This window comes from Rhincodon typus, chromosome 1, assembly GCF_021869965.1.
Source record: "Rhincodon typus isolate 14 chromosome 1, sRhiTyp1.1, whole genome shotgun sequence".
Lineage (NCBI taxonomy): Eukaryota > Metazoa > Chordata > Chondrichthyes > Orectolobiformes > Rhincodontidae > Rhincodon > Rhincodon typus.
This window is the reverse complement of record NC_063332.1, coordinates 161350762-161369773: the sequence shown is the minus strand read 5'-3', so window position 1 is coordinate 161369773 and position 19012 is coordinate 161350762. Positions and strand designations below refer to the sequence as shown.

General features: G+C 42.0%; 1 protein-coding gene across 1 annotated transcript in view; it reads left to right on the top strand.

The window, feature by feature from the left end:
- LOC109927407 (serine/threonine-protein kinase 32B-like) overlaps positions 1-19012 on the top strand; it is a 169442-nt gene that overhangs the window by 82537 nt on the left and 67893 nt on the right. The window contains exon 3 of the mRNA XM_020527421.2: positions 5291-5328. Within this exon, the coding sequence (XP_020383010.1) occupies positions 5291-5328 (38 nt within the window). The remainder of the gene's footprint in view (positions 1-5290; positions 5329-19012) is intronic.

The following is a 19012-nucleotide window of genomic DNA, read 5'->3' as shown; positions in this document are numbered from 1 at the left end:
CGCTGCTTATATTATTTGTATATAATAAGAGACTGAAAGTGGATAATGTGGTATTGAAGAATCCAACAGACATTTAGTGCAGCTAACACTATACACAAACAGTAGATTACAACAAGGCAGCATTTAGCAGCATCCAGTAGCATGTCATGCTTTAAGTGATGTGGGGATAAGATGAAGTTTGAGACCGTTATGCTCTCAGATCACATGCTATGATTGGGTAAAGAAGTCATGAGCATGTTTCTTTAAGGAATACTGACTGGGAGATGCAACTCAACAGCTCAGGGATTTAATGGACCAAACATAGGTATCCTGTGGTTCACGGAGGCTGCCCAACAAACCCTGTAAGGTTTGCCTATATCCTTGTACTTATTGATGGGCATTCAGTACACAATCTAGGGACTAGAGAGTGGAAGGAGATCCACTGAAAACCATCCCCTGCCTTGGATTTGTCCTTTTCCAACCACCATTCCTCCAGTGACCACCTCCCTGCATCCTGCACTCTGCTCCACTCACTTCATTTCCAGAGATCTGGCTTTCATCCTCTGAGTTGGCCTCAGAGACTCAGAGAATGTCCATTGTCTGGGAGCCTCAATTGAATGGGTGGCCCAACAATTGCCAGTTAACTGTCTGAATGCACCTAAATTTCTTTGGGTCACCTGCACAGTAACAACATGTTGCTGATTCTTCCATTCATTCTCTAACTGCATACGGGGAGGAGATTGGGGGTGGGGGGGGTGCGGGTGGTTGGTGGTGGTGTGCATCATGGGAACCAAACTCTGCCCAGTGTCTCTCTATCTAGCTTATCCGTTCCTCTTCATGTCTTTTAAAGGCAAAATTCTTTGGAATTGTTCGGTTCTCATTATATTAGTTATATCAGTTCTGCAGAAGAGTCATACTGGACTCAAACACAGAGGCTGCCAAATCTGCTGAGTTTCTCTCGCATTCTCTGTGTTTGTTTTCTCTTAATATCTTGACATCTTGAATCCATTTGTCCCTTAATATTTTAAATTCCACAGAGCACACTTCTAGTTTGTGTAAAAAAAACAGAATTTGCTGGAAAACACTCAGCAATTGTGGGAAAAACTCAGCAGGTCTGGCAGCATCTGTGGAGACAAAGCAGAGTTAGCATTTTGACTCCACTGACCCTTCTTCGGAATCCTTCTTCGTTGTTCTGAAGAAGAGTCATTGGATCCGAAACATTGACTCTGCTTTGTCTCCATAGATGCTGCCAGACCTGCTGAGATTTTCCAGCAATTTCTGTTTTTGTTTAAGATTTCCAGCTTCTGCAATTCTTTTTTTTTCCTGTAATTTCTGCTCATAATTTAACTCTGGGATCCAGAAATCATTCTAGTAAATCTACAGTGTACTCCCTCCTAAGGTTTGTTCATCTTTAATAAGATGCCACGTTCAGTACTCCACTTGTGGTCTAACCATGTCTTTGAATAGCTATACCAGCTTTAAACACATATTCTACTCCGCCAGAAATCAAGGAGAGTATTTCATTAGGCTTTGTAATCATTTCCTATTTTTGTTCACAACATTTTAATGATCTGTGTACATGAACATTTAAATCCCTTTGGCCATCTGCTGCTTTAATCTTCCTTTGGCATTTAAATCATGCCGTAGTCTGTTCTTGATTAGTTGAACTCCCAATGAGAGACATTTCACAATGCCAAAAGCAAACCAACTGTATTCAAATAGGGCTGACTTCAGAAACCACTGTAGGGTTAGTATTCCTGACATTAGGCTAGGAAAAGAACTGCCTCACCATACTTCCCATGACTTAGTCATGAAGGTCACCAGAAATAAATAGCATTTTTATATATATAAACGTGTATCTTCTATCAGCTGGCAGGTTTGAAAGATCCCAAGCGGATCTAAATAGACAGATGCCACATGGGGTCCATTTTCACAGATAAAGAGGATAACCACATCTTAGAAGAAAATAATGCATATATTGAACATGAGTAATCATTTTGAAGCAACTCCTAAATCCTTCTGATGTTTTGTTGTTAAGTTTAGAGCGATGAACAGTCACAACTCTGCTGTTTAATTTCTCTGGGGAGAGCAAGTCACAATGTGTTTATTCTTTCTGCAGCAGATGTTCACTAAGAGAAAATCTGGTATGTCTCAGTGCTCAGAAATAGCACTCCGTGAAAAGGCTGTATGGTCACACAACATATTTGAACTGACAAATATGTATGGCAAATTACTGTGTGACTAAATGGTTTTGACAGGCATCACTTGTGGGTTTTTAAAGTGCTTTTGTGCTCTACAATGTCAAATGTATTTAATGTACCTTTGTTAATTTGCAAACTAAGGTGGGGGGGCTAAGAAAATAGAGCTGCTTATTTTACATTATTAGTCTGGATAATGTGATTTACTTTTAGATGCTCAGTACATGTTGGAACAAATCATAAATACTGTTCCCCTATATTGTTCGAAGTTGGAGTTATGCAGCAGAAACAGATTTGACAATGAAAATTATTTTCAGGAAACTGAGGAAAGGTATGGAGTCTGGAACCGAAATAATAATCTATATTATTTCATTACTATTAAGTTACCACCAGTGACACAGTGTGCAGAGGATGAGGTGGATGAATTTGGCAGAGAATATGATCATGAAGCCTGTATCCCTGGAGCATAACAGGGGCCTCTCAGGGCTGTGGTTTGGGGTGACTGGGTTGGGGAGGTTGTGGGGAGTTGTGGGTGGGAGTGCGAAGGAATGGAAAAGGTGAAACAAAGGCAGATGATGCTCTTTCAAAGCAATGTAAATCATCACTTAGGGCACAGTTCATGTTTCAGCCTGAGGATGCTCTGGGTGTGACTACAAACGGCATAGCAAGGAAAACTGACAAAGATGACTGGGATTTGGAATCTCTTTAAATTGAATCAACTATTTTAGTGGAGGAATTGTTCCAAGTTGCATCAGCAGCTCTTCCTCTGGTGGATCTCTATTGTAGGTTTTGAGGGCAGAAATTTTTTGATGTTGCTGCAATTATAATTGAAAATGTAAGCCTGCTTATTGGATTTCTTTTATTTCAGTAATTTGAATAGAAGGAAGGACAATTTTTAATGTAAGCGTCGAGCAGGCTTTGATAAAATGGAGCCAAAAAAGTGCAAAATAGGCTTCCCCAATTTCTAGTTCAGGTGTTGTGAATATTTTGCTTCAAAGTCCACATTGAATTAATATTAAGAAAACATGCATGATGGCACATTTTAAGAAAAAAAAGCACTTCTGTTTTCAATAGGAATATTTTCATTATTTCTAAAATGTATGGTGTTTTTTAGTTTTGGGGAACAATTTTATTTATTCGTCACTGGGATTCATTCATGGGAATTTCTCTATGATTGGTTAGGTAGTACACCCATCAAACAGCTTCTGAATGTCACTCACCCTCTATACCTAGTTTCAAAAGTAAAGAACACTTTGTCAATGATCCATGCTGACTCACCATACCTACGTCATATGTAATCTATTGCAGGACCTATGATTCTAAGTGATGCAGTGAAGATATCACTGGACTACCAATCCAGAACTTAATCCTGGCGAATAAAAACCGAAAATGCTGGAGAAGACCAGACACCTGGCAGCTTCTATTTCTCTCTCCACAGATGCTGCCAGATCTGCTGGTTTTCTCCAGCATTTTCTGTTTTTATTTTGGAATACTAGCATCCACTAGCATTCCTTTTATTTCAATGATTGGGGACAAATATTCAAACTGCTCAATAAAAAAAAACAAATTCTGTGAAAAAATTATTCAAAAAGATCACAGCTGATCCGTTTTTGTTCCCAATTCCACATTCTTATTTAAACACGATAAGCTTGGATTTTCTAGCCTGACAAGAATCTATATACTTCTGCCTTGAAAGTGTTCAATGACACTGCCTCCACCACTTTCGGAGACAGGACTTCCAAGTCACAACTCGCTGAGAGAAAAGGTGTACCCTCAACTCTGTGCTAAAAGTGCAACACCCAATTTTAAAAGTGTCCCTTAGTTCTGGATTCATCCACAAGATGAAGCATGCTTTCCTTGTTCACCTTGTCAAGACCATTCAAGATCTTATAAAATTCAATTAAATCATCCATCAATCTTCTAAACTCCAGTGAAAATAAGCCCAGCCTGTCCAACCTTTCCTGATAACACCATTCATTCCTGGTATCAATCAAGTAAACCTTCCCTGAACCGCCTCCAATACATTTAGATCCTTATTTAAAAAAAGATCAAAACCATACAGAGTATTCAAGACATAATCTCACTAATGCCCCAAAAAATTGAAGCACAAGATTATTTTTATGTTTAATTTCTCTTGTAATAAAAGATACACTCCAGTAACGTTTTTAATCACTTGCTGTCTCTCCATACTGACTGCATACTGACTCATGCACCTGGTTCACTATGCACTTCAGAATTCTGCAGTCACTCACTGTATAAACGGTGCTCTGCTTTTTCATTCTTCCTGCCAAAGTGAATAATTTCATATTTTCTTACATTGTGCTCCATGTGCCAGATTTTTGCCCATTTACTTAACTAATCTATTTTCGTCTCCATCCCTGTTATGTCAACTTCACGAAATACTTTGCCACCTATCCTGCTAATTTAGCCACTATTACCTTCAAATCCCTTATCTAAGTCACTGATATAAATTGCAAAACATTGAGGGCCCAGTACAGACCACTGTGGGACACCACTCATCGCGTTGTGCCAATCTGAAAAAGACTTATGTGGACTCTCTGTTTTCTGCCAGCCCGCCAATTTTAATTCTATGCTGGCATGTTACTCCCCATACCATGAGCTCCAACTTTGTGTAATAACTTTTTATATGAATTCCTATCAAATGCTTTCTGGAAATCAAGGCATGGTTCATCAATAGGCTCCTCTTCATCTACAACACAATGCAGAATGATTACGCTGCAGCTTTTCAGTTCTCTGTCTTGCTTTCCTCCTTTAAAACAGTCCCTAAAAAAATCTACCTCTTTGACAATGCTTTTAATCATGTCCCCAAACATCTGCTAATGTTGCTTGGAGTTATATTTTGTTTCAGTGCATTTCTGTGAAGCACATTGTCATGTTGTATTACTTGAAGCACAATATAACCACAATTGGTGTTGTTGTAATCATAGTCATGAAACAGTAGTGGAAAAAATCAGGAACACAGAATGAAAATAAGAGCTGAGTAAAAATTTTGCATTGTTTTCATTCTGGAAACAGGAATGGCACAAATTAAGTGATTTTAGTTGTCTCCAAAAATAACTCATAACCTCGCTTTTCTACTTTTTTTGTTTCAGGGACATCAAGCCTGACAATATCCTTCTTGATGAACATGGTAAGTTGCTAAATCTTCTCTTTCCTGAGGCTGAATTTTGTGGAGGTAACAGGAGATCTTGGAAGCAGTCGAGTGAGATGGTGGAGGTGTTTGGGTTGTCAGGGGGGTTGTTGTTTCAGGGGCAATTGATCCTATGTCAGTGAGCAGCAGAATCTGGGGCAGTTTCTTGCAGGCAACAGCCAATTAAGTCCCCATTAAGGGTGATATATCCCACCTCAGCACTGATTTCTGTTAAGCCATATAGTTGAGCAGCACTGTGACTCAGTGATCAGCAATGCTGCCTCACGGCTCTAGGGACCTGGGTTCAATTCTAGCCTTAGGGGACTGTCTGTGTGGAATTTGTACATTCTCCCCGTGTCTGTGCAGGTTTCTGCCGGATGTTCTGGTTTTCTCCCACAGTGTGAAGATGTGCAGGTTTGCTGGATTGGCCATGCTAAATTGCTCCATGTTGTCTATGGATATGCAGGCTAGAGGGGTAGGGTGAGAGGCTGGGTCTGAGTATGATGCTAAATAAAAACTGAAAGAACTGCGGGTGCTGTAAATCAGGAACAAAAACAAAGATGCTGGAAGAGCTCAGCAGGTCTGGCAGCATCTGTGAAGGAAAAAACAGAGTTAACATTTCGGATCCGGTGACCTGAGGGAGGTTTGTTTTTGTTCCTGGGTATGATGCCGTTCGGAGGGCCGGAACAGACTTGATGGGCCAAATGGCCTCTTTCTACACTGTAGGGATTCTATGATTCTAGATATAATTCAGTGGACTCACTGTTCCCCTCACAAAAAAAAAACTGAGAGCCAGAACTTTTAAGGTGTTTTGCAAAAGCAGGAAATCCAAGGTACGAATGAAGTTTTTCACACAATGAGTAGTTAGGGTATGGAATTCAATGCCTAGATGTCAGGCATTCAAGAAGGCATTGGATGATTATTACATAAAATCAATATGCAGGCCTCCTGGCTCAGAGGTAGGGACACTATCATTACATGACAAGACCCTTCTACTTCAATATATCACTGACATGACAATTAGATTTGCATCTGAACAAATCACGTTCAGTACTTATATTTGAATTGAGTGGCTTGGTTCCTCCCTCAAACCAGTTGTTGTGGAATCAATTAACAAACAACCACAGGATTGTATTAGATTAAGCTGGGATAAAACCTTTGTGTTTTGAGGCTTGTTTTGAACTCCTTATGCATTTAGGCACAATCTAAGACAATATCATGCTAAATTGGTAGCAGAATGTTTTAGGTTTTGTTACAGCATGTTTAGGCAAATACTATTTTGGGAAATAACTTTGTACCTTATAACCAAGTAGAATAAAAAATATTGCAGGCACCTAGAAAAGGATTCATTGGATGGACTAAGGTAGAATCAGATGTTTGGGCACTTGTTGGGAAAAATGGGAAACATTGAAGACATCTGTTCAATCCACTAATACCGATAGCCAAAATGCAGGAGTCTCCAATAATTCATGGGTCATCTCATAAGGGAATTACTGTAATATTAGGGTTTGTACCAATGTTGTACTTTGTGAGCTGAAGACATTTTTTAAAAAATGATTAGCACAAAAAGCCTGAAGTGTTAGCAATGTAAAAATGCACTTCGGAAATTTTTTAAAAATAGAAATTTCTGATCAGTTACAAATGCCGTTTTTGATAGATAATTATGTATTGTTTAACATGAGAGGACTGAGAGAAAGAGAGGAATGGGTATGGGTTCATGTAGGATTGAAGCAGAAATATGCCTGGTAATAAAATAAAACTGATAATGTAAAGTTAATAGAAAATAAAAATAAATAACCTAAATGGCATCATGACTAAATGGAAATACTTTTGAAATAGAATATTAAATAACCAGTCCAAGCTGGACTAGCTTGTCTGTAAATTGATGGAATTCAATAAGTGACACTGGGTTGATTATTTGAAAGCTATCAGAGGCAGCTCATGAGGTGAGGCACTGATGCACTGCCTCACTGAGAATTGAGAGTGTATGTGCACAACCAGGATTTAGAGGCAGCAGCTCAAAGTCAATCTGAGCAAGATGGAGCCAAGCAGAGGGGCTGTGCTCCACATAGAGTTGGTCAGTAAAATAAAGAGAGGATGCAGGTTTGATGAGGAAGAACAAGCTCCAAAAGACGAGCTGGCTTTGAAAAGTGATTAATGGCTTTCTCTGTTATCTGTTGGGATTCCACTTGCCTTCTTCCTTGACCTGGCTTCCTATGGGAGTGAAAGGCAGCTGTGGACAAGAAAATAAATCGCATTGCACATACTCGAAGTGCCAATTGTGAAGGTATCATGCTGGGTGGTTAAACATCTATTGCTAGAGCTCAACTGTCAGAAAGGTTACTAGTCATCAGTGAAAGATAGTATTGACATTTAGAAAATAGGCAGATGCATTTCTACTGAAGTAAACAGCATTTGGAATAATTCAATGAATACAGTTCATTAAAAGATCAAGTTGCAATTTGGTAGCGTAGCCAGAGGCACAACCTTTTATGTACAGCATTTTGAAAAGAAAATGTTACTTCTTATTTATAACTCAGCAGACTTATAGCTTTCAAAATTAACTATACCTTGAAAAGATAATGCTGTGTTTATTATTTGTTCACAGAAAGAAAAGGGTAAAACACAAATGAGCTATGAAATAATACGCTCAGATGTATTACATGTAGGTCTGTATAAAAACGTGATAGTGCATGCGTAATCTATATTTTCATGAGTATTCAGATAGTATGGCAGTGTTTGTTAATACTACCAAAAACATAGTGTACAACAATGGCAATCTATTATGCAATTGAAGAATTAATAGGCAAGTACAAAAATAGTGATAATTTATATATTGTTTGTGAAAGTAGAGCCAAAACACACATTTAATTGACATGAACATTTGTCATTAAACACTGTTACTTAGATATATACTGCAAGTTCAAGCTTGTAAAATTGAGAGTGGCTATGTTTATGTATGAGGCAGGTATGGACAAATAACACAATTAACACCATCTGCAGGGGGGCTGGTTAGTTCAACGAGACAGTTAGATAGTTAGTTTGTTGTGTGAGATATTGTATTATGATTCTCTTTACTAACGCATTCACAAGTGCTCTATGTTTACTGTACCATGTTTCCATTCACTCGTTCATAAAACCCCATTTTTGTAATACATTTTACTCTTACAAGATAAATTAAATTAAACATCCCTTCCGACCCATTACTGTTTCTTTACACCTTTCAATTCTTATCGGCCCCGTGCTACAAGCAGTGTTTAGACCTGTTTCTGTATCAAAGGCTACCCTTGAATAAGTGTTAATACTGTAACCTACTCAGAACAATGCCATCGCCACCATTGTGTCTCCATAACTCACTTGAAACTGTGGAAAGATTTATAATATTAATTAGACCGCAGTAACCATCTTTTGGGATCTGAATAGTCTGCAAGATATTGAACAGTTTCCTCCACCATCATGTCCCTACAGTCTGTTGCTCTTTATTTCTTTAAAATTTCCTTATACATTACCTATTTCTATAACACTGTACTTACTATTTCTAACTTTTACTTAGGACTACCATCTTGTGCTAACGTGCGGATTTATACTTTACAAATACACATTAAATAGGGCCGCTATCCCCTTTAAGAAACTAATTATCAAAATAGTGCTCCATGAAACTTCATGAATGAACTATCAAAACCGGCAACAGTAAATGAAATCTCACAACCCAGCTGTGGGAGATCAATTTAATATCTTCTATACTTTTATTTAGTACACGTATAATTTCTCACTTATTTAGATCATATAGGACTAGTATTTCTACTAACATTACTAACTTTAAAGACAAAAGGACTAACACCTCTTAATTGTGCAAGTTCAGACCAGACAGACATTCTAATCCCATCAGGAGTAACAGCCAACATTTCGCAAGTGCTTAAACCATCTTCTGGTTCCCCAGGACAGATGTCACACAAACTTGAGTACAATAGATACAACTATGTCACACCATGATGCTAAAATGTTAAGGTATGTAAAAACTGTATAAAAGAGGTAACTGTAAAACTGTACATTGGATTCCATCGCCACCTCAAACTGTGCTACTGTGGATGTTCAATAAAGAGGCTATTTTCGCCACTGACCAGTCTTGGTTGTTATTGAACACAATCCCACAGTGGTTTGATCCAAATTCCACCGAAGCCAAACTTGGAGACTACCTCTTCCTCCTCCTGCCCCATTGTAAAATCACTATGTTATGGCCACCCTCAAATAATCAAGGATGTTATCTGCAGGAGAAGAACACAAATTGTAAATGCATTCCGATGATGGGGTTTTTGATTAAATATCAGATGCTAGTTCCTTGACATTTTTTATCAGCCGAAGTAAATATGAATAATATAGGAGGCATGATCTCATAGATTCAGCCCAGTGAACACTGAATTGTAGAATGTCAATGAAACCAGTGAAGTGTTAAAGAGTGAAATTACATGATTGGAAAGTTACTAAAGGCTAATAATGGTATATGGCTCATTTGCAGGTGTAGAGATCACAATGCATAATGATGCTATACCCAATCTAAGTCATTAGGCCAGTGTAAAACATTTTGCTGCCTTTTCATTCCCATGATTGTGGCATGCAACCCGGTGCTAAACACCAGTTGCTAAGTGGTGGCGAGGGGCAAAGGTCAATGCACGAGTTAAAGCAATGTGACCTTCTTAAAGAGGAGATGCATTCTGGCTGGAGTAGGCTTTGGTATTGTTTCTGCTTGTGTTCTTCACAAGGAAGACAAGTGATGGTTAAACAAGCCGGATAGAAGATTTCCAGGGTCTCCGTGATCCTGACCCTCATCCTGATGATGGAAATAGGATATAGGACATGTTTCTGCAGAGGGCCAGAGACCCTCCAAATCTGCACTTCACAGGGAATAGCAGCAAATGATGACAGAGGTCAATATAGGGACCAAGGGCACAGCTGCATTGCAGTAAAAAATGTTTGATAACCTCACACAAGTGAGGATTTCTGCTATTCATGCATTATCAAACTCACACACTGTTCAATGCATCTCCATCACACGTCCATAGCAATCTTTAACAATCATGATTCATATCTAACATTCTCCTCTGTTTCACACCACTACCACTATTCCAAACCTCATATCCATATTTCATAGTTTCTACACACAGCCTACAATTCAGTTATCATATGCAATTATCAGCCATGTTTCAACACATCAACGGATATCTCTCCTGCTCTCTTGCAGGACAGGTTGACATGTAACACAAGTGAGCCTCAAAGAACCTGTGGAGGGCTTGGAGAGTGGTGGGGGGAGAATGCGGTGTGGATCAGATGTGAGAGAGATATGGCTGCATCTTCTAAACCCATTATGGGAGATGGTGCCAAGGGGTTATAAGCAGTCAGAGAGGCTACTGCAACCAGCATCACTGAAGTCTTCCTGGATAATGATGTTTACTGAATCAGATATTCTCAGACAGCAGCTCACAGACTGGTGATGGCATGAATTTTAGAGGCTACTATAGAATGGGATCAGAACACTGAATCTGGGCACAAGTGAACTGCAGCAAAGCCAGGGGTGAGCATGTATATCAAGCATCCCAAAGACTGAGACTTCACACAAGTTGCACTGCAGGACTCAGATGAGGACAGCGTACAGGAAAGAGCCAATGGACTGGCACACAGAAATGGTTGATGCATTATCAGGCCTGGCACAGAAACGCTTGTTGTCATTGTCAAGGAGCATGGAGTGATCTAGTTCCAAGCTGACATGGGATGTTACACAGAGCTTGGAACCTGTCCTTTCCAGGGCTTAAATGGAAGCCTTCTCCATTGGAGTACAGAGCCCATCATTATGCAACATCTGATGGCAGATGCTACTGCCTCCATTGCAATATAAGCAAGATCTTATCATCAACTGGGTTTTGCAGAGGACTCTCAGACTGATGTCATGAGATCAATTGTTATTGCTGTTTTGTACCTTGCAGACTACTGCCCTCATGCTCCAGGTAGCATTGCTCACAGGACATATACAAGCTCTCACATGAGTTCAACAATTTGTTCTCCAGTAGATTACTTGGCTTGCTGAGCTACTGCCCAAGGACATAGCAATGGTTTCATGGTAGAGCAGGCTTGAGGAGCTGAGTAGCCTATTCCTGCTTCTTGTTTCTATGATTCAAGAAGGAACTTATAATTCGAGACCAGATTTTCTGCTCAGACACCTTCAAAAGTCACTGAAACTCTTGCAAACATCCAGCCCCACTCACTTCTGAGTCAATTGATTTGTGTGAAATCCTCCAGCAGCGTAGTACATAGTGTCCACTGAATTTGCAGCAGTAAAAGAAAGACAAAAGCACCTCACCTGTAAGGCCCAAGCTGATGCTTTTAAATAGCACCAGTGGCTGTTCGTTTTGCAGTTGTATGACATAATTATTGCTGTGTCTCTATGCTCCCTATGCTTGCACAACATTCCCGTGCAATTGCCCATCCAGAACTGGTGAACAGGGCAAACTGCTGAATGTCAGTGTAGGTCGGCCTCCTTCATTTTTATTATCTCTGGGCATTAAAGCCATGGGCACAGTAGAGCCAAATGTCACAACTTCAGTATTAATGATCCCTGTGAAGATTGAAAGAAATTAAGTTTACTGATAACTTTGTGCTTAAGTTTACACCACTGAAGTAAGGGTTAATCATTTAATTCTGCAAATAACTTACAACACAGGCTAAGGAACAATATGATAAACATACAATGTGCATCAATAATGAGCATATTATATTATTTGTATGCAATTCCTTTGGTGATGTTTTACCAAACATCTTACCCTATTCTATATAAACTGGTCTATAACCTTGATTTTAAAAAAAGGAACAAAGGGTTTTGCTGCAGATCCATTTGTGCATTCATTACTCATATCACATCGTGTCATTTCAATAAAACTAATTCTGTTGAAAGGTGAAATTTGTATTGTATTTTTATGTGAGACTAACAACTGTGGAAAATATTTAATCTGACATTAGAAAGAAAAAATGCCAATGAGAAAGCTGATTAGTTTTAAAATATGGAACTTCAAAAATATATAAACTTAACTTACAACAACGACCTTTAAGTTAAATACAACAGGCTTTGTCTTGGTTGAAATCCTCTGTTGACAATATTCCAACTGTAGATAGAAGTTTGGATGGTTAGATCTTCAGTAGAATATATCTGTTAGAAGAAGTGTAATCTAATCAAGTATAGCCAACCTTTCCATTGATGGCACTGCTGAGCGATTTAAACAGAATGTCAACCATATGGATTTTATTGAGTTCATTTTGTTTAAAGTCTGCTATTTCTAATTAAGGATGAAAGAGGCCAAAGGGAAGACTAGAACCACTTCTCTGATCAGTTTTGCAGAAATATGTCTGTTTAGTAATGTCCAAGTTATGTTTTTGTCTTCACTGCATTCTTACAGATTTTCACCAAATTAATCCAGAGCAGATATTAATACTCTTTTTTTGGCAGTTTGGAGATTGTGTTGCAAACAATAAACTAAATTGTGCAAGACTGAAATTTATTATTCAATATTTTCACAAACTAAGAAATCAGTTCGTGCTGGAAACAATTTCATCAATAAAGGCATGAGACCTTTAATATTTAGCAGGCTGTGGTCAAACTTGCACATTCCAAAGTGAACTGATTGAGAATTCAGGATTGGGTCCTTACTATGCTGAAGATGTCAAAGGGCCTGTACCATCTGAGTTTGAAATTGAATATTTGGTTATAGTGTAACAGGACTAACTTTCAAAACTTTCAGTCAAAAGTCAACTTGGACAGCCACCCCAAAACATTTTACCGCCAGTCACTGTCGTAATGATGAGAAAGTGGGATTAAAATAATCGTCAGGTCACTGAAGCACATTTTAGGTTATTTTATATCTCCGTACGACTAATAGGAAGCTTCATCATTCGGACGGCAATACCAAAAATTGATGCAAGCTTGTAAGCAGCGAATACCTGATAGATATTGCTGGGAGGGAGATGAAGAAAATGATTCCATTTACACCAGCAATAATGAAATCTTCTGCAGTTTAAAATCTTTTGCAGTTTTGTTAGCTAAGCTTCTAAATAAATTTAGTCTCTCCATTCTTTCTTAAGATGGGAAGTTATATTTTTCTACCATTTACAAATACCCTCTCATCATATCTAGTGGAGCTCCCAACAACAAGATACATTTATACAGCTTCTTGACTGTAGTAACACATCTTAAGGTGCTTCACACTAGTGTTATGAAACAGGTGTGTCCAGGAAGGATTTCTGACTCAATGTGTAGATAGGCCGACTAGAGGGGAGGCCATATTGGATTTAGTGCTAGGCAATGAACCAGGCCAGGTGTCAAATCACTCGGTGGGAGAGCATTTCGGTAATCGTGATCACAACTCCCTGACCTTTACTACAGTCATGGAGAGGGATAGGAGCAGACGGTTTGGGAAAATATTTAATTGAGGGAGGAGGAATTATCATGCTATTCGGCAAGAACTGCGGAGCATAAATTGGGAACAGATGTTCTCAGGGAAAAGCACGACAGAAAGATAGAGGTTGTTTAGGGAGCACTTGCTACGAGTTCTGGATAGATTTGTCCCACTGAGGCAAGGAGGAGATGGCAAGGTGGAGGAACCTTGGATGACAAGACATGTGGAACATCTAGTCAAGAGGAAGAAGGAAGCTTACTTAAGGTTGAGGAAGCAAGGATAGGACAGGGCTCTAGACGACTACAAGGTAGCCAGGAAGGAACTGAAGAATGGACTCAGGAAAGCTCAAAGGGGTATGAAAAAGTCTTGATTGGTCGGATTAAGGAAAACACCAAGATGTCCTAAACTTACATGAGGAACAAGAGGATGGCCAGATTGAGGGTAGGGCCAATGAGGGATAGTTGAGATAACTTGTGCGCAGAGTCTGAGGAGGTAGGGGAGATCCTTAATGAATACTTTGCTTCAGTATTCACCAGTGAGAGGGACCTTGACGTTTGTGAGGACAGTGTGAAACAGGCTGATATGCTCAAACAGGTTGATGTTAGGAAGGAGGATGAGCTAGAAATTTTGAAAAACATGAGGATAGATAAGTCCGCTGGGCCAGACAGAATATACCCAAGGTTACTATGGGAAGTGAGAAAAGAGATTACTGCGCCTTTGGCGATGATCTTTGCGTCCTCACTGTCCACTGGAGTAGTACCAGATGATTAGAGGGTGGCAAATGTTATTCCATTGTTCAAGAAAGGGAATAGGGATAATCCTTGGAATTACAGACCAGCCAGTCTTACTTTTGTGGTGGGTAAATTATTGGAGAGGATTCTGAGAGATACTATTTATGATTATTTGGAAAAGCACAGTTTGGTTAGAAATAGTCAGCATGGCTTTGTGAGGGGCAGATCATGCTTCACAAGCCTTTTTGAATTCTTTGAGAATGTGACAAAACACATTGATGAATGTCAAGCAGTGGATGTGGTGTATATGGATTTTAGCAAGGCATTTAATAAGGCTCCCCATGGTAGGCTCAATCAGAAAGTAAGGAGGTATGGGATTCAGGGAAATTTGGCTGTCTGGATGCAGAATTGGCTGTCCAAAAGAAGACAGAGGGTGGTAGTAGATGGAAAGTATTCAGCTTGGAGCTCGGTGACCAGTGGTGTTCCACAGAGATCTGTTCTGGCACCTCTGCTCTTTGTGATCTTTATAAATGACTTGGATGAGGAAGTGGAAGGGTGGGTTAGTAAGTTTGCCAATGACACAAAGGTTGATGGAGTTGTGGATAGTGTGGAGGGCTGCTGTAGGTTGCAAGGGGACATTGACAGGATGCAGAGCTGGGCAAAGAAGTGGCAGATGGAATTCAACCCAGAAAAGTGTGAAGTGATTCATTTTGGAAGGTCAAATTTGAATGCAGAATACAGGGTTGATGGCAGGATTCTTGGCAGTTTGCAGGAATAGAGGGATCTTGGGGTCCACATCCATAGATGCCTCAAAGTTGCTAGCCAAGTTGATACGGTTGTAAAGAAGGCGTATGGAGTGTTAGAGATAACAAGGTGTAGAGCTGGATGAACACAGCAGGCCATGCAGCATCAGAGGAGCAGGAAAGCTGACGTTTTGGGTCGAGACCCTTCTTCAGAAATGGGGGAGGGGAAGCGGATTCTGAAATAAATAGGGAGAGAGGGGGAGGCAGATAGAAGATGGATAAAGGAGAAGATAGGTGGAGAGGAAACAGACAGGTCAAAGATGGGGATGGAGCTAGTAAAGGTGAATATAGGTGGGGAGTTAGGGAGGGGATAGGTCGGTCCAGAGAGGACGGACAGGTCAAGGAGGCGGGATGAGGTTAGTAGGTAGGAGATGGGTGTGGGGCTTGAGGTGGGAGCAGGGGATAGGTGGGAGGAAGAACAGGTTAGGGAGGCGGGGACAAGCTGATGTGGTAGAGGGAGGGGAGATTTTGAAGCTTGTGAAGTCCACATTGATACCCTTGGGCTGCAGGGTTCCCAAACGAAATATGAGATGCTGCTCCTGCAGCTTTCGGGTGGCGTCATTGTGGCAATACAGGAGGCCCAGGATGGACATGTTGTCCAAGGTTCGTGACTGGGAGGTGTAGTTGTTGGTTCTGAGCCGAGTGTAGGTGTTCCGCAAAGCGGTCCCCAAGCCTCTGCTTGGTTTCCCCGATGCAGAGGAGGCCACAACAGGAACAGCGGGTACAGGATACCATATTAGCAGATGTGCAGGTGAACATCTGTTTGATGTGGAAGGTCTTCTTAGGGCCTGGGATGGGGGTGAGGTAGGAGGTGTAGGGGCAGGTGTAGCACTTGCTGCGGTTCCAGGGAAAAGTGCCGGGTGTGGTGGGGCTGGAGGGGAGTGTGGAGTGGACAAGGGAGTCATGCAGAGAGTGGTCCCTCAAGAAAGCAGATAAAGGTGGGGTGGGAAAAATGTCTTTGGTAGCGGGGTCAGATTGCAGATGGCGGAAGTGTCGGAGGATGATGCATTGGATCCGGAGGTTGGTGGGGTGGTACGTGAGGACGAGGGGGATTCTGTTTTGGTTGTTATTGCGGGGACGGGGTGTGAAGGATGAGTTGCGGGAAATGCGAGAGACACGGTCAAGGGCATTTTCAACCACTGTGGAGGGAAAGTTGCGGTCCTTGAAAAACGAGGATATCTGGGATGTCCGGGAGTGGAATGCCTCATCTCGGGAGCAAATGTGGCAGAGGCGAAGGAATTGGGAATAGTGGATGGCCTTTTTGCAGGAAGGTGGGTGGGAGGAGGTGTATTCTAGGTAGTTGTGGGAGTCGGTTGGCTTGAATTAGATATCGGTTTCCAGGTGGTTGCCAGAGATGGAAACAGAGAGGTCCAGGAAGGAGAGAGAGATATCAGAGATGGTCCAGGTGAACTTAAGGTTGGGGTGGAAGGTGTTAGTGAAGTGGATGAACTGTTGGAGCTCCTTGTGGGAGCACGAGGCGGCACCAATACAGTCATCGATGTAACGGAGGAAGAGGTGGGGGATGGGGCCAGTGTAGCTGCAGAAGATGGATTGTTCCACATATCAAAGCTACACTGGCCCTATTCCCCAACTCTTCCTCCGTTACATCAATGACTGTATCAGCGCCGCCTCGTGCTCCCATGAGGAGCTCGAACAGTTCATCCACTTCATTAACACCTTCCACCCCAACCTTAAGTTCACCTGGACCATCTCTGATACCTCTCTCTCCTTCCCGGACCTCTCTGTCTCCATCTCTGGCATCCACCTGGAAACCGATATCCATTTCAAGCCTATGGACTCCCACAGCTACGTAGAATACACCTCCTCTCACCCACCTTCCTGCAAAAAGGCCATCCACTATTCCCAATTCCTTCGCCTCTGCCGCATTTGCTCCCGAGATGAGGCATTCCACTCCCGGACATCCCAGATATTCTTGTTTTTCAAGGACCGCAACTTCCCCTCCACAGTGGTTGAAAATGCCCTTGACCGTGTCTTTCGCATTTCCCGCAACTCATCCCTCACACCCCGTCCCCGCAATAACAACCAAAACAGAATCCCCATCGTCCTCACGTACCACCGCACCAACCTCCGGATCCAACGCACCATCCTCCGACACTTCCGCCATCTGCAATCTGACCCCACTACCAAAGACATTTTTCCCTCCCCACCCTTGTCTGCTTTCTGGAGGGACTACTCTGTGCGTGACTCCCTTGTCTGCTCCACACTCCCCTCCAGCCCCACCACACCCGGCACTTTTCCCTGCAACCGGAGCAAGTTCTACACCTGCCCCTACACCTCCCCCCTCACCCCCATCCCAGGCCCTAAGAAGACCTTCCACATCAAACAGATGTTCACCTGCACATCTGCTAATGTGGTATACTGTATCCGCTGTTCCTGTTGTGGCCTCCTCTACATCGGGGAAACCAAGCGGAGGCTTGGGGACCGCTTTGTGGAACACCTACGCTCAGTTCGCAACAAACAACTACACCTCCCAGTCGCGAACCATTTCAACTCCCCCTCCCATTCCTTGGACGACATGTCCATCCTGGGCCTCCTGCAGTGCCATAATGATGCCACCCGAAAGCTGCAGGAGCAGCATTTCATATTTCGCTTGGGAACCCTGCAGCCCAAGGGTATCAATGTGGACTTCACAAGCTTCAAAATCTCCCCTCCCCCTACCGCATCCCAAAACCAGCCCAGCTTGTCCCCGCCTCCCTAACCTGTCCTTCTTCCCACCTATCCTCTCCTCCCACCCCACACCCATCTCCTACCCACTAACCTCATCCCGCCTCCTTGACCTGTCCTCCCTGGACCGACCTATCCCCTCCCTAACTCCCCACCTACACTCACTTTACTGGCTCCAACCCCGCCTCTTTGACCTGTCTGTCTCCTTTCCACCTATCTTCTCCTTTATCCATCTTCTATCTGCCTCCCCCTCTCTCCCTATTTATTTCAGAATCCCCTTCCGCTCCCCCATTTCTGAAGAAGGGTCTTGACTCGAAACGTCAGCTTTCCTGCTCCTCTGATGCTGCTTGGCCTGCTGTGTTCATCCAGCTCTACACCTTGTTATCTCAGATTCTCCAGCATCTGCAGTTCCTTAGCCCTCATTGGCAGGGGAATTGAGTTTAAGAGCCGCGAGTAATGCTGCAGCTCTATCAAACCCTGGTTAGACCACACTTGGAATATTCTGGTCGCCTCATTATAGGAAGGATGTGGAAGCTTTTGAGAGGGTGCAGAGGAGATTTACCAGGATGCTGCCTGGAATTGAGGGCAGGTCTTATGAGGAAAGGTTGAGGGAGCTAGGGCTTTTCTCATTGGAGCGAAGAAGGATGAGAGGTGGCTTGATAGAGGTGTAGAAGGTGATGAGAAGCATAGATAGAGTGGATAGCCAGAGACTTTTTCCCAAGGCAGAAGTGACTATTATAAGGAGGCATAATTTTAAGCTGATTGGAGGAAGGTATAGGAAGATGTCAGCGGTAGGTTCTTTACACAGAGAGTGGTGAGTGCATGGAATGTGCTACTGACGGTGGTAGTGGAGTCAGATACATTAGGGACATTCATGAGACTCTTGGATAGGCACATGGATGATAGTAAAATGTAGGGCATGCAGGATAGTTTGATCTTAGAGTATGACAATAGGACGGCAGAACATCGTGGGCCGAAGGACCTATACTGTGCTGTCTTGTTCGATGTTCTATGTTCTATGTCTGGG